Source organism: Mytilus galloprovincialis, chromosome 2, assembly GCF_965363235.1.
Source record: "Mytilus galloprovincialis chromosome 2, xbMytGall1.hap1.1, whole genome shotgun sequence".
NCBI lineage: Eukaryota > Metazoa > Mollusca > Bivalvia > Mytilida > Mytilidae > Mytilus > Mytilus galloprovincialis.
Genome location: NC_134839.1, coordinates 56354458 through 56369781, shown reverse-complemented (window position 1 = coordinate 56369781; position 15324 = coordinate 56354458). Strand labels below are relative to the sequence as shown.

At 29.9% G+C, this 15324-nt stretch overlaps 1 protein-coding gene across 5 annotated transcripts in view; it reads left to right on the top strand.

Moving 5' to 3' along the window:
• The window catches only part of LOC143063909 (coiled-coil domain-containing protein 180-like), a 48538-nt gene extending 36535 nt beyond the window's left edge, over positions 1–12003 (top strand). For 2 of the 5 annotated variants that reach the window (XM_076236355.1, XM_076236351.1), the window contains 12 exons: positions 628–733; positions 1562–1623; positions 2271–2406; positions 5231–5290; positions 6598–6745; positions 7094–7238; positions 8030–8190; positions 8789–8926; positions 9250–9361; positions 9834–9950; positions 10454–10578; positions 11075–12003. In XM_076236355.1, the coding sequence (XP_076092470.1) occupies positions 628–733; positions 1562–1623; positions 2271–2406; positions 5231–5290; positions 6598–6745; positions 7094–7238; positions 8030–8190; positions 8789–8926; positions 9250–9361; positions 9834–9950; positions 10454–10578; positions 11075–11203 (1439 nt within the window). In that variant the 3' untranslated portion in view covers positions 11204–12003. Of the gene's footprint in view, positions 1–627; positions 734–1561; positions 1624–2270; positions 2407–3459; positions 3484–3532; positions 3572–5230; positions 5291–6597; positions 6746–7093; positions 7239–8029; positions 8191–8788; positions 8927–9249; positions 9362–9833; positions 9951–10453; positions 10579–11074 lie in introns of all 5 variants that reach the window. The other 3 variants (XM_076236353.1, XM_076236354.1, XM_076236356.1) reach the window with 3 other exon arrangements.
• Positions 12004–15324: the final 3321 nt, after the last annotated feature.

The window sequence follows — 15324 nt, the reverse complement described above, 5'->3', positions numbered from 1 at the left end:
ATAATCTTTTAGTGACATAACTACTATTATTTAACATTTCTAATCAATCAAAAGATTTTAAAAAAATGATGTTGAATTTACGACAAATACTTGTCGTGGGCATTGTAATTCATGCGTGAAATTATGTACAGTCGAATAGTCCCGATCCACCTTAACAAACGTAAGTCATTAACAATTCAGTTTTAATTAATTAACAATTTAAGACATGAGATATTTTGAAAAACTGCTGCTCAATGAGTAAAAAAATAAATCATATATTTTAGTATATTAAGATGGCATTATTATGATTTAAAAGGGATTTGTTAAAAAATCATATATTTTAGTATATTAAGATGGCATTATTATGATTTAAAAGGGATTTGTTAAAAGATCATGTATTTTAGTGTATTAAGATTGCATTAAGATTTAAAAGGGGTTTGTTAAAAAATCATGTATTTAGTATATTAAGATGGCATTATTATGATTTTAACGGGATAATCACAAATTTAAAAATTCATTATAAAATATTTTATCATATTTAAAAAAATAAAATAGATGTGTTTAGAGATAAATGTCATGTGTTTGTCATCTGGTTATGACTATAGAATAGTTTATGTGTGATTGATCTGTTATCCAATGTTTTCACAGCACGTGTTGTCTTCACTGGAGCAGACTCAACACCTACACCGATCAGTAAAGCAGGAAAACAACCAACCGAAGATCCCTCTGTTGGGGTAATCAAGAGTATATTAAAGTAAGTAGATTCCTCATCCAAATGCTCTCACATGTTATACTCATCAAGTTGGTGCATAGCTATTATGGATTCTATATCTGCTGTCAAATTTCATACTTTTTGTCACCGGCTTATTATGCTCCTTTTCTAATTAAAACTTGACAGTTCTATTAGTTTCAGAACTTGAAAACAGGTTACCAAATTTGGCATATCAAATTTTGCAGATTTATTATTGATTCCAATTATTTTAGCATAAGTTTGAACTGGAAACTTTTTGTTTATGATATATATTTTTTTTACATCAATATGATAATAAAAAGATATGGTATTATTGCCAAGGGGAGACAACTCTCCACTAGAGACCAAATGATGTAGAAGTTGACAACTAAAGGTTGCAGTATGGCCTTCAACAATGAGCAAACCTATACCACATAGTAAGCAAGTTTTTGCAACTGAAAAAAACTCATTAGTTGTCAAATCCTCAATACATTATAGTTAATCAAATAAAATATTTGATTTAATGATGTATTGCTGAATCTGAATTATATCATAACAATTAAATAATCACTAAAAATTCCCTAATAATAATTATAATTCATTAAACTCTTATTTCGAACAATTTCTTTTCACTGTCATATAAGATTATATACTACAAAAAAAAAAAGGGAAATGCTGTTTTCCTGAATTCAACCATTTGAACAGCTTGTTCTTCAAGACATAGGTTAATTTGACAATTTGTGCAGACTACAATTGTCAAAAGTCACTTTTTCATTTTAAGTTTAAGGATGATATATGAGTTAACTAAACATATGATATAGTGCACTGATAAAGTTTTGCTTTTATTAATAGAACACAGAAAACCAAGATGAGGTTTGGAATGGATGCTGACATAGATGGGGAGACAACTCCATGTAAGTATGGATTGTTCAAAGTTTATTTGTCTCACCTGAAACATCTAAGTAGAGCATTTGCATTATTCACGTATCAAGATACGTGCACGGATCGACGTATACGTATCGGACAGATTTGTTTACAATAATGAATCAACCCCGATCTCAATTAAAATTAGATGCATTATAAAATATATTCCTCGAAACCAACTTGACTTAATTTATCCTTTCGTCATATAAGTGTTATACGATACGTTGATACAGATACTTGAGCAAATACTTGATTAATGCAAATGCTCTAGTAATAACAGAGAGTTCAGACACCCCTACTATGTATATGCACTCAAATGAGTCATATCACAAATACAAATACACATAACTAATGTCTAAATAAATTTGAAATTATCAATATTTTGATTTAACCCATCATATGATGATCACTTCTTCAAAATTTGTCATTGCTATATTTCTATACAGATCCTATAGAAAAAAGAGGAAATCTCATGCCTTTTTCTCCAACTCAATATTTATGAAAATAGTTCTTAATCCATAGTGCAAAAATTACTTGTCTGTTATTAGATATTCTGGTACTACTACAGATTAGTTGAAAAACTTAACATTACCAATTAATATTTTATCAATTTGATGAATTTTTGAAATATTATTAGTTGGACAGCAATTAGAGATGAGAGAGAAAATGAAGTCATCATTGTCAGTCAGTACCCCTACAGACAAATCCAAACAGAAACGAGGACAAAATAGTGGACTTCCAACAGATAGTCCTCCCAAGAGAGTCCAATCGGGGTATGTATTTCTTTCTTGTTTTATATCAAAACAACTTATAAACAACCACATTACATACAGTTGAATTTTGTTGTTTATTTCTTTTCCAGGGTTTACATCAATTTAATTAATAAGGTTATTTTTTAAAATCGGCTGCTGATATTTGATGAATAGATTTTGATTTAGTACCAATATTCAATTTGAAATTTTAAAAAAAATTGCATTTTGGAAATTTTGTCTAGATAACCTTAAAAGATGGTATATGATAATTTCTACATGGGATATATGTGTTGCATGAATTATGGTATGAAAATCAATGTGGCAGGGATTCTTTTTTTTTTTTTTTTTATTAAACCGTAAATTTTATTTTTTATTTTTTTGAGGTTTAAATAAATAACACAAGGTTAAGTTTGTTTAACCACACAATAAAATTCAATTGTATTATTCCAATATCCATATATATTTTTTTGTGTATCCCAATATTTAGATATATTTATTTTTGTATATCCCAATGTATTTATATATTCATAACGGTGTATTCCAATATATGTGTCTTTGTGAACTTGTATTTATCAAATGGATTGTTAATAGCATTATATATGTACACTTCCTATATAGCACAAATTTACCATTATTTAAAATCTTTAAAGAAGAAAAAAATAAATACTGTGAATTTATTATAATTCATATGGTATCAATTTTACGTGGATTATGTCCTTAAAGGTAAAGCACAAATTCAAAAGTTCAATAAGTTCAAATTTCCTATATGTTTATATGCAGACTTTGGCATAAACCACAAATTCAAATATCAACAAAAAGAAAAACTAGAATGGAATAAAATTATAACATACAAAAAAAGTTTCAAGATAAAACGACCAGTGAATGTTACTGGTTCAATGGTGAGACTTTTGCTCATGACATTATTTTGATATTGGGGGAAAAAATAGCATTAATTAAAACAAAAAATAGAAATCAAAACAGAAAAGTGTATTCTTTATTAAAATCATTAATGGAGAACTAACTATTAATTGAAAATTTGCATTTTATGTATTTTATGGAATTTCTTTTTGTTAGTGAAAGAGAAGGATCAGTGTCTAGGTAAATTTTTAACCTTTTGTAAAACTTACAAGAGAATTAATTTTTTTAGAGAACCAAGCTTTCATGGGACGCCTACTGCGGCCCCTAGGTAAAGTGTGGTTGTGTGGTGCACGTTATAACAAGTGGTGGTGTTGGACAACAGATTTTACTAATTATTTGATTTGAGTTATCTCCCTTCCTTTAACTTGTCTGATATATTAATTATTTTGGTGGTCATGTTTTGTTCCAGGATGCCTGCTATTCAAACATTAACTTTCATAATGAATCCTAAGCTTAACTGATAAATAGGCAGTATTTTAAAGGTGTTAGTGTCTTAATTAAAAAAGAAATAAGCTAATACTGTATGTGTGCTTTTAATATTGCAATTCTGGAAGAAAGGACAAAACTGCAATATTATTCATCGCCATTTTAGAAAAAGCTGCATACAGATATATGTAACAGATTTCAGGATGCAAATTGTAATAGTCATCCAGTTTATAAAAACCTTGCAATAATATCTGAATTTAAAGTAATCTGTATTAAAGCTGTTATCCTAATGCTTGAAAGTTAAAGGTTTGGGTGACTTGCTTGCTTTGTTTGTAAAAATATTTGCTCAATAGATAGAAAAGGATTCAACTTGTATACATTATACTTATAAATGTTATTGAAAGTTAGGGGTGTTTCAAGTTGAAACACCCCTATCTATTGGTTGCAGATGTGAATCTAAATTACAATGCTTCAGCAAACATTTCTACAAACAAAGCAAGAGGGCAAACCAAACCTTTAACTGGTTAGTATTAGGATAACAGCTGTAAAAAAACAGAATTATTGCTTCAACAGTTAAAAATATGGTCCATTGATTATTAAAGAAGTGTACTCAATTATATAGAGTTTATTTTAAAATCTTGTGTCAGGTTCAGGGTAAGTTCATTACTAAATACTTTTAAATAAAATCCTATCTAAAGACTCCCCAAACCCCTGAAATAGATTATTATATAAATGATTGTCAAACGTTTGTTTAATTTGGTAGACAGGTTGTGTAAAGCTAGAAAATATGCCTTTGTTGTTTATCAATAGTGATTAGACAACTTATAAAAGAGTTTGTTTAAGAATTGTTCTGTTCATGTTTTATGCTAGTGTCAATCCCAGGCCTGTAGCCAGGGTTATTTGGACTAGCAAACTCAACTTTAACAGTCACAATTCAATCAGAACGCTGACTTTGACAGTGCTAATTTATCTAAATTTTAAAACAAACCTGGCTACCAGTATGAATCCCATGTACATAAAGGACCATTTCTTTACTGGTAAAAACAAAAAAATTAAAACAATCAGAAAATATTACAGATTTAAGGGATAAGGATGATTTAGTATGATATTACAGATTTAAGGGATAAGGATGTTTTAGTATGATATTTTGATAGCATTTAATAGAAGACAAAGGATTGGGGGTATCCATCCATTACTCAAAATCAGTACATGCAAAGTAAAGAAACAACGATGGTATTGCTGTTCATATCAAAGTCACCGCGAGGCTGTTGCATGGAGAAAAATACTCTCACCTCACTGCAAGTTTAAGTTAAAAAATTTAGGGTAGACGTGAATCATAATCATTATTTCGACAGCTAAATTATAGAAAACAAAGAAAATTACTGGTGATAGGATCATAAGAAAGTATCAATGAAAACCAAATTATACCCACCTCTCTAAAAGTAGTCTACCACAGCTTTTTATTTTTATAAGAATAAATGAATTAGTATTGTTTTAATAGTATGGTACCATTACAAACTATTGGCATGATTGTAAGTGTGAAAGCAGCCATAAAGCCAGGGTAATTTCATACTGTGAAATCTGTATTTACCAAACCCTTCTGATGCTAGAAAGTTTGAATAGATTTTTTTAATTATTCGTGATTAATGCAATGGAATTATACAAGGGAGATATAGAACAAGTAAAGTTCAAATACAACTTTTAGTTTTCTTCAGGGTTTGGTTTACACAGATTTCACTAAAAATCTTGTTCAGGTTCAGGTTATTATTCTTTTGTTGAGTTTTAAAATTTTGTTACATCTTTACCCTGATATATGTGTGTACATTGTGTACTATTGAGGAAAAGCTAAGTTTATTGTTTTTGGGTAATGACAATTTCAGAGAAATGTTAAATTTATTCCCTACATTTCTAGACTTGGGATGAATTAAAACCACTTGACATCATAATGAATTACCAGAGATTTTTTAGTGTCCTTATACAAGAAGCTTTGTCCATTCTAGTTGCCTATGGGCAGAACACTTTCTTTAGCTGCAGTCTTTAGATGCAGTTGACATGAATTTCTTCATACTGATTAACTGGTATATAATGTGCTTAAAGTAATAAAGAATTGAGTTGATTTGAATTGGTGATTTAACTTTGTCCTAATATTATTGCAAGGGGAAATTTGAGGTTAATAAGCAGGTTAAGAAGTACATAATAATTATGCCAATATGCAAGGCAAAATTCAAAAATATACATACTGATGGCCGACAGATTAGAGTCTTGTGAACATCTAATTGGTATTGTTTTGTAGATTTATTATACTTTTAGATTGTCCAGTTCAAGGGTCCTAAATATGACCTTATCATACCTTTTTCTTTAAATTTGAAAAACATATGATGGGTTTCTGCTGCTAGCCCAGATTTATTTTATTTTTTTGTTCTATATGTTTTTCGGTTGTTTTTTTTTTTTACTTCATTTGAAGTTATGTGACTTTTGGATATGACAATGTTTAGGGGAATTGCTTTGTTCTGAAATGTGTTCGGATTTGTCTTTTTATAAATTCCTTTTTTGAAACTGAATTAAATGAAATTGCTAAATAAGTATTTTTTAGATTTAAAAAAAATACACTAAGAGGCGGTTTTTCTTTTGAATTTTGAACATATATATATATCTCGGGTTGATAGTATTTTATGATAATCATTAACTTAATGCTAATTTGTTTAAGTGTTATGCATTGCATAACTTGATCTTTTGGTTTTGTTAATTTCAGTGATTTTCATTTTTCATCGTCCTATCATTTCAAGTATATGTAGCATTTCATAAATTATTTATAACATTGTTATACACCAAAATCTAAGCAATACATGCTCATTTATGATTTTTCAGGTTAAGGAGAAGTAGTAAATCTACTAAATTTGACAAAAAATATTTGATATTTGGAGAAAAAGATGAAGAAGGAGAAGAGTACCACCTGTTGGGAATTATAAGGAGAAATTTACGTGAGGCATTAGATGGTCTTTTGACATCTGCAGAGGTAATCTTTCAGTCTAGAAATAAATTTGAATGAGCAATACTACAAATGTATTTAAGAATTAATGTTTTGTTTCTTAAAAGTTTTTTAAGAAACAAAAGCTTCGGTTTTAGTTTTATTGGGTTGTAAAGCATTGACAAAAGTACATTGCATTATAAAGGGCGGAAGTATTCAATTGGGGAAATGCTTTCAAAAACTTAGTATTTCTTGTTCTCCAGATAACTGTATTTATAATATCTCATACGTTTGATTTTGTAACATTTTCTATATCGAATAGCATTTAGTATGTATACAATGTTCTCGCTATTCAGATAACTCAATTCATTTACTGATTTTTGTTCTTTTTAACAGTTATACTACAAGAACAAAGGTAACAGACAAGTTACCAGACCACAGGTTTTACAAGAGACATTTGAACTATGTGCTGATGTTGTTGTACAGAAATTACAGTCATATTTCACACAGGCTGATGAGTATCACAATCAATGCTTACAAGGTTTGTATGATGTCATGTCAGGTCAATTTTACTGTATTGTAAATAACTATGTAAAGAGATGTAGTGTAAAGTTGAATTTAAAATCACGGCAAGAATACGAGGTAGCCAAAAGGATATCTTAAGGTCAGCCTCTTACTTTCTTTATATGATACACAACCACACTGTATAACAAGCTCGGTAGAAAGAGGGACAAAAGATTCTAGAGGGACAGTCAAACTCATAAATCTAAAACAAACTGACAACGCCATGGCTTAAAATGAAAAAGACAAACAAACAACAGCACACATGACACAACATAGAAAACTAAAGAATAAATAACACAAATATAGAGTCTTGGATAAATTGTGTATTCTCTCAACAAAGTGATCAAATGTCTGACACAAACATATGCTTCTTTGCCTAAAAAGATCATACAATTAAAATTGATTGTAAGCTATGCTATAATGACTACAGGACTTATGTGAACTTTTTGTTGTAAGATCTTTTATGAAAAGAGTTGTCGATACTCTAGATCTGTAGACACACACTTAAAAAGACTAGATTTTTTTTTTAAATGCAGTTTTATGCTTAAATAGATGCTACATGATGCTTGCATAATAAATTTAAAGCAATATTGTCTCTTTTGAACCACTCATAACTAAATGCATATGCTTATCTATGATAAGACTTGAATAAAATGTAATAGAAATATTGTCAGAAGGAGTAGGCATGTGTTTCACACAAAATAAGGCCTGAATTAGTTGCAGAACATATGACTTACTTAATTAAATTTATTATTTACAAATTTACAGAATTTAGAAATCAGTTGATACAACTTGAAGAGGCTGTTTCCCATGTACCTGATTTATTACTTAAAGATTTACTGGAGGCTGAGCTTAACAAATCTAAAGATGCCAGGGACACTGTATCTGAACAGTTCTCTGTAACACTCAGTCAACTTCACAAAAAACAGGTAAATTTATCAGTATCTAATTGATCTGTCAATTTAAAAAAAAACAGGTATCAATTGGTATCTAATTGATCTAAGTCAAATTCACAAAAGTCAGGAAAATCTGTCAGTTATCCAAATTTTTGTTGAGCCAGCCTCTTCTGTTGCAGAAAGCTTGACATAGGTATGGTTATCCTGAGACGGTGGTGGGGGCTGCATCGGAGGCGTCAACTAACATCTTAAAATCTTTATATTTAAGAAGGTGGAAGACCTGGATGCTTCAAACTTTGTATATAGATGCCTTTGTTTGCACTTGTCCATTGTCTTTGACCTCATTTTCATGGTTCAGTGAATACTTGAAAAAAAAAGAGTTAAGAATTTTTGTAATGTTAATCTCTCTTATTATGAGTAATAGGATAACTATATTTGGTATGTTGGTACCTTACAAGGTCTTCATGCCGGTCACACAGTTTATGTCATTTATGTGAGATTTAAAACGGGAATAACAAGTGTACTTAACTATAAGGTATATTCTGAGAAATCATACAATTTTAAAATGGCAAATGCATGATATAAGATGATGCACTATCTATGTTGTTGACATACATGTATATATTTTCAGAATGAACATTCAACTTTGTTACGTCCTACTCTAGGACACCCACATCAGAAGACTGGAATAGCTTCTCTTGGTGAAAAGGAGTTGGAAAGACATAATTCCTATATTTCTGCTGTAGAAAAACAGACTAAAGAATTGCAGGTAGGATGGGATTAACTAAGATTGAGGATGTTGTTTGAGATAGAGAGATGTTAAGTTTACCTTTTATCTTTACTGGAAGTCATACTCTGAATATAAATCCTTTTCTCAGCTGCCAACATTAAGTTTTTGGGTTTTGAAACCACATCTTCATTAATTTCTCACATTGACAAAATTGTAAAGTTAAGACTCATGCACACATTTTATGACGGTGCTTATTATTACATTTACATTAAACTATTACAAAAACATGATTTTGATGAATATTGAAAAAGATTAATTTATCTTGTAACATTTTTCTATCAATGTTGATGTATTTACAATAGGTTGTGACATTAGAACAAGCTAAGACATTTGTGGAGCAGTTGTCCAGAACAGCAGAAAATCAACTGGTTCAGTATGATAACCTTCTGACTGTTGATGATGTGGAGAAAGGAAGTAAGTCATGATTTATCATTATATTGAGGAGAAATATTTTTGGAACGTTTTGGGAAGGGAGATGAGAATGAGAAATATTCATATACTATGTCAACCTTTTTTTCACTAGAAATGATGATGATGATGATGATGATGATGATGATGATGATGATGATGATGATGATGATGATGATGATGATGATGATGATGATGATGATGAAGGGAAAGTCAGTCTAGAATATTACTGATAAACAAACAGTGTAATGTTGTTTTTTTAGTTTCCATTAGTCAAATTGAAAGCAGTAATTTAAGCTCTCCATACTTACAAGCACTTTTTACAGTTTACCACTTTGCTGAATTATGATTCAAATTTTCGAGTTATGCATATAAATTCCACTAGAAATCAAGCCAACAATAGGGTATCATTAATTGAAATGATCTTTACAGGAAAATATCTTATATGATATTCATGATCTTTAATCTATGTTTGCAGGGGTAGAACCAAAGAAATACCCAACCAGTGAACTCATAAGAAGAAGGAACCAAGGTTTGCCTTTAGAAGATGATGAGGACAAAAATGCCCTTCCACGAGGAAAAAATACGTGGACAGGTTAGTAATTTATAACAAAGATAAATATCAAGAAACCAAGTCAATCACAGTTTTCTTTAACCAGTTATTGGTGTGTAAACTAGTCCAATTAACTCACTAACTGAGGACTTTTATGTAGTTTTTGAGTTTTACACATCAGGAACTTCTAGCAAAAATGTGTTTAATCCGTTTTATTCTCAACCTATACATTTGATTTATTGTTTTCACCCATTTTCAATGTTCTCTGGACCCCAGTATTCCAATTATGTGTAGTGTGTGTGTGTGTTTATCACAGTGAAATTGACATAGTATTTTCATACGTTATGTAAGTAGTCTGTTTAAATGTAAACCAAAGACTATTCACATTCAAGCATGATTTAAGAATGTCATTTCTTGAAATTTCTTGAAAAAAATGGTATTTATAAAATTTGAATTTTTTTTCAGTATATATATGTTGTTTTGTTAAAATGTTAAAAAAAATTTGTTTATTAATTTTGAGATTTTTTTATTTTTTTAATATTTAGGTATGCCCTCTAATGAACTGGTTACTGAAGCTTCTGCTAAACCTCAGCTAACAGCCTCGGTCACTACAGCCAAAACTACATTGGGACATACTGCTACTATTACTGCCAGAGACAAAGCTTATCAGGTTTGTTTTAAAAGATACCACCAAAATATTTGCCACAATTTACATATAAAAAAAATAATTTATATTATAATAAGGGAGAGGGGAGGTAAGGAGGGCAACTGGAAGAGGTGAGGAAACTATTCAAATTTTTAATATGAAAAATATAAATAATGAGAATACTAGACTATTAAACTATGGGAAAGTTTTTTGCTTATCACTTTTAGAAGTTCTTACAATCTTTCAGTCTACTCCTGTGTCACCGAAATGTAATACATTAGCTATGGATTAAAAATATACACTTTTTTTATCTTAAAATGATGAGAAAGAAATGTGGAACAATTGATTTTAATACATGGTGTAAAAACTAAAAATAATTGTACAAGACCAACATAATTTCATGAACCAATACTTGTGTATTGACTTCATTAACATTTATGAAGAAAACAACGAATCTTTCTGATACAGTTTTGGTCAATTTTTTTTATGAAATAACTTATAAAACTCTCTTCTCTTTCAGGAGTATAAAAATAAGTTTGAAAAGACATTAGAAATGATAGAAGAAGAAAAACAGAAATTGTTATTAGCAGAACAAAGATGGATGGATAGCTGGAATACTTCAGTGGAAAAAGTCAAACAATTATACTGATAAAACTGTTAATAATAGCATTTACTGTGATAATTTTAAATTGCGATATTTTTTTAAGATTTTTTTTTATATTTGACAATTTTCTCATTTATTAAAATTCCGTCCTGTCATATTATTTATTTTAGTTTATATTATGAATTCTCAGAGATGCTTCTATGAATCTGATAAAGCAATTTATTTTTATAAGTTCAAAGTTCTTGCTGCGTTAATGTGTAAAACTTAGACATTCTGGAAGTTCTAGAAAAGAAAAGAAAAGGAAAATTATTGTTTTTTTTGCCTCATTTCTATACGAAATATGTAATGAAAACTGTGGAAAGTCAATTTTGTTCATCACCATTTCCTTAAGTGCTATAGAAATAATTGAAAGAATTTACAGTTTTGATAGAAATGAAATTGAAATGTGAAAAAAAGGAAAATGAGAAACACTTTAAAGATGTGATGCTTTTCTTGTGTAGCTTTTTTTGTTATACTGCATAGCTTTAAACAGATTTAGTTGGAAATGCCTTAACTTCCAATGCTCCAATACTATGGACTCATTTATTATTGTGTTACTAAAGTTTGTGGAATGAGGTTAAAATTGTAATTGTATTTACTCAAATTCTTGGTTTAAAAAAAATCTGTGACATTTTTAAAGTTTGTTTATTCAAAAGAAATCCAAGAAAATTGATAATGATGTATCAACAGTTCTTGAAAAGAAACATTCCAAACTATTTATTATTTCAAGACCTTAGTGTAAATGTTATATGTATACTATTTATCAGATTTGTGAATTAAAGTGATGATGATATTTTAAATTTAAATATATCTTGTTGTTGATTTGATTTAATTTTTGATGTTTAATGCCACTTTTAAGCACCGCATTTAGGCTATTTTGTGGCGGTCATTTTTTTTTTGGTGGAGGAAGCCGCATTGCAGGAGAAAACCACAGAGCTTTTGATAGGAAAACTGACAATTCTAGTCGAGTGCACCAGCACCAGCAAGGTTTGAACTCACAACCTCAGTGTTAACTGGCTAGTGGTTACAGTAGCAACTACTTAGACCATTTTCTAACCTTTCTTGTTGTTAAAGCCTGTTTGGAATAATATTTTTAAGATATCTGTTGTTTTCTGTGGCAGTATTCTTTAAATGAACATAAAAAAAAAGGAAGTGGGAAATTTTACTAAGGATCACAAACCTTCATCAGGAATAATCGGTACAAAAATTTTAAAGTCATAAATGTATGAACACATTAGGTATAATATGCACAGAAAGACATGTCCTCCAAATATAACAAATATGTTGTCATTCAAGAAATCAAGCATCTTGATAATGTCAGTTTCAAAGAATTTTTTGTTTGAATCAGAGTGATTCTTTACAAAGTAGAATTCATCCATCCCTTGAACAAGATACTTGTATCACGTTGGCAATTCTTTTTTATGAAACAAAGCAATACCAACTCTTCAATTTGTTTTTTAGTTTGAGGTTTAGCTAGTTAATAAACCAGGTTAAATCCACAATTTTCTAAATTATGAAATGTCTGTACCAAGTCAGGAATATGACAGTTGTTTTCCTGTTAAAATGATATTATTTTCATAGTTTATGTACTGTTGCGTAGGGGACATTTGTCCACTACGAAACTGCTTCTAAACGCACATCTTATTGCATTTTAATGTCACCTATAGACATTCCATTTTGTTTTACTTTATGTACTAGAAAGATATTATTTTTTTTTGATTTGGAGAACCATTTTTTATCAACAAAGATTAGACAGTATGACATATGAAGGTTCAACTCATGTTACGTAGTGGACATTTTGATGAGTTTCGTAGTTGACAAAACCGTTTCGTAGTGAACAAAAATTTCGTAGTTGACATCAACCCTATTCTATGCTTATTAAAACATAATGAAAATTACATGAAAACTAACCCGTGTGATTTGTTTTGCACGAATATAATTTAAAAAAGAGTAAAAAAACGACTGCATGGTAGTGGTAGTGTCCTCTATGAAACGTTTTTCTCCCATACTTGTTTCGTAGGTGACCGTTTTGAAGTGGACATATTCACATGTTTTATTTTTTCCCAAAAATCCCTATATTGCAATAGTAACAAGAATGATTCTATTCATCAAAGCACAAACTAAGCTGTACACTGATGTTTTTTTCATAATTTTAAAACCAGATACTGAAGGAAATTTGACCCGTTTCGTAGTGAACATTAACAAAAATACGTAATCACTCTGATCCATTTGATGTGCTCAGTTTTTTTTTTGCCAATTATTTAACTGCCGTTATAAAAGCATCACTTCTTTTGTAAGACCCTAATGTTTATATCTCTTACAACATGTACAAACATTGCTGGTATAAAACTGTTTACTATCAAAATTTTATTACTTCGTTTTGTCATGGACATTTTTTCAGGGACACACCTTCTAAAATTAAAAAATCTTTGTAAAAAGCTGTTTATTAAAATAAATTGGCTCTAAACATACTTTTGAGTAGTTAAAGAACTTATATTAAGTAAAAAACAACATTTATTTCTACCTTTTGTACAATATTTTAGAGTATGAATGTTGAGCAGTTGGTCAATATCAATATCTTACTAGCCCTCTAAAAACAAAATTGAAAAAGGAAATGGGCAATGTGTCAAAGCGACAACAACCCGACCATAGAACAAACAACAGCCGAAGGTATAGTATGTTTCTATGCTAAATCTAATTCAATGTACTGACTGCACCAAAAAAATATTGGTTAAGATCAACACATTTTTTTAAAGTGGCTGGGACAAGAAATCACGTTTTTATTGAAAAACACCCCTTTAGCAATGATAGACAAATACAAAATGTGTATATTATATGCTATCACCAGCTAGATTGTCAAATGCTTCGATCGACACCAGGAATAACATTGTAATGTCTTGATTAATATTCTTATTTTCCAATTTTTAGACACTTTTCTTTTATTAAAAGGAAGTTATCATGGTGTTTGGTTGCTGTATGACCAATTATTATGTTTGCATAATCAAACTCACAGTTGTAGCATTTAGTCATTTTCGGTTTCTTAAACAATAAAATAAATAATACACGATACAAGACAAATAGATAATGAAATATCTAAGATGTATACTCTTTGAAGAACAAACATACATCTCATCTTATACAATATATTTATGTACGTCTCAATTCGAATTGTCTATGCGTATGTTCCGGATCATATGAGTATTAGGACCATATGCGTATGGTCACGACCATATGTGTATACTCATATGGTCAAACTGTACGCATATGGTCGGACCATATGATAGATATAAGAAGGTGTAGTATATATGAGTGTCAATAAGACAACTCTCCATCAAAATAACAATTTATAAAAGTAAACCATTATAGGTCAAGGTACGGCCTGCAACACGGGGCCTTGTCTCACACCGAACAACAAGCTATCAAGGGCCCCAAAATAACTAGTTCGAAACCATTCAAACGGGAAAACTAACGATTTAGGGGTGGGGTGGGCTAGACAAAAAAGAAAATTTTAAACGAAAGATATATTTATTTTACATGGCGAAAAAAGTAGTAAAGTGGAGAAAAATATATTGATTTGGCGAAAGAGTTGGCGAAAAAAATAATTGCCAAAGGGGAAACCCAATTTGGGACCATATATGTACACATTAGAAACGATTCAATAATACAATAAACTTATCTATACCAATGACGGTTACATGGAATGTATTAATTTTAATAGTTCAAAGACTACCCAAAATAGCACATGTTACAAGTTGAAACCCACTGTCTTTCAATTTATTGTCTTAATATGGGTGTATCTGTTTTCTGTAAGTCTCTAGTATCAATTATTAGACTCATATCGACTTTTTTTGTCAGTTAGTAAAACAGTTGAACAGTTGTTTAACAGTTCATGAAGACATTTTTGGAAGTTATCTTCCAAGTCGACATTTTGCTGTTCAGTAATAGTTATCCCATGAGGTCCAAATACTTACTAGTATATTGTCCGGAACACTCACATTAGATTGTTTACATCACGGATATATACTGTACATGCAATTTATAAGATGTGAGAAAAAGAATATATACAAATGAACGATACTTGTTTCGTGATAAAATGCAAGTATTGATACACCATGTGCCTTGAAAGT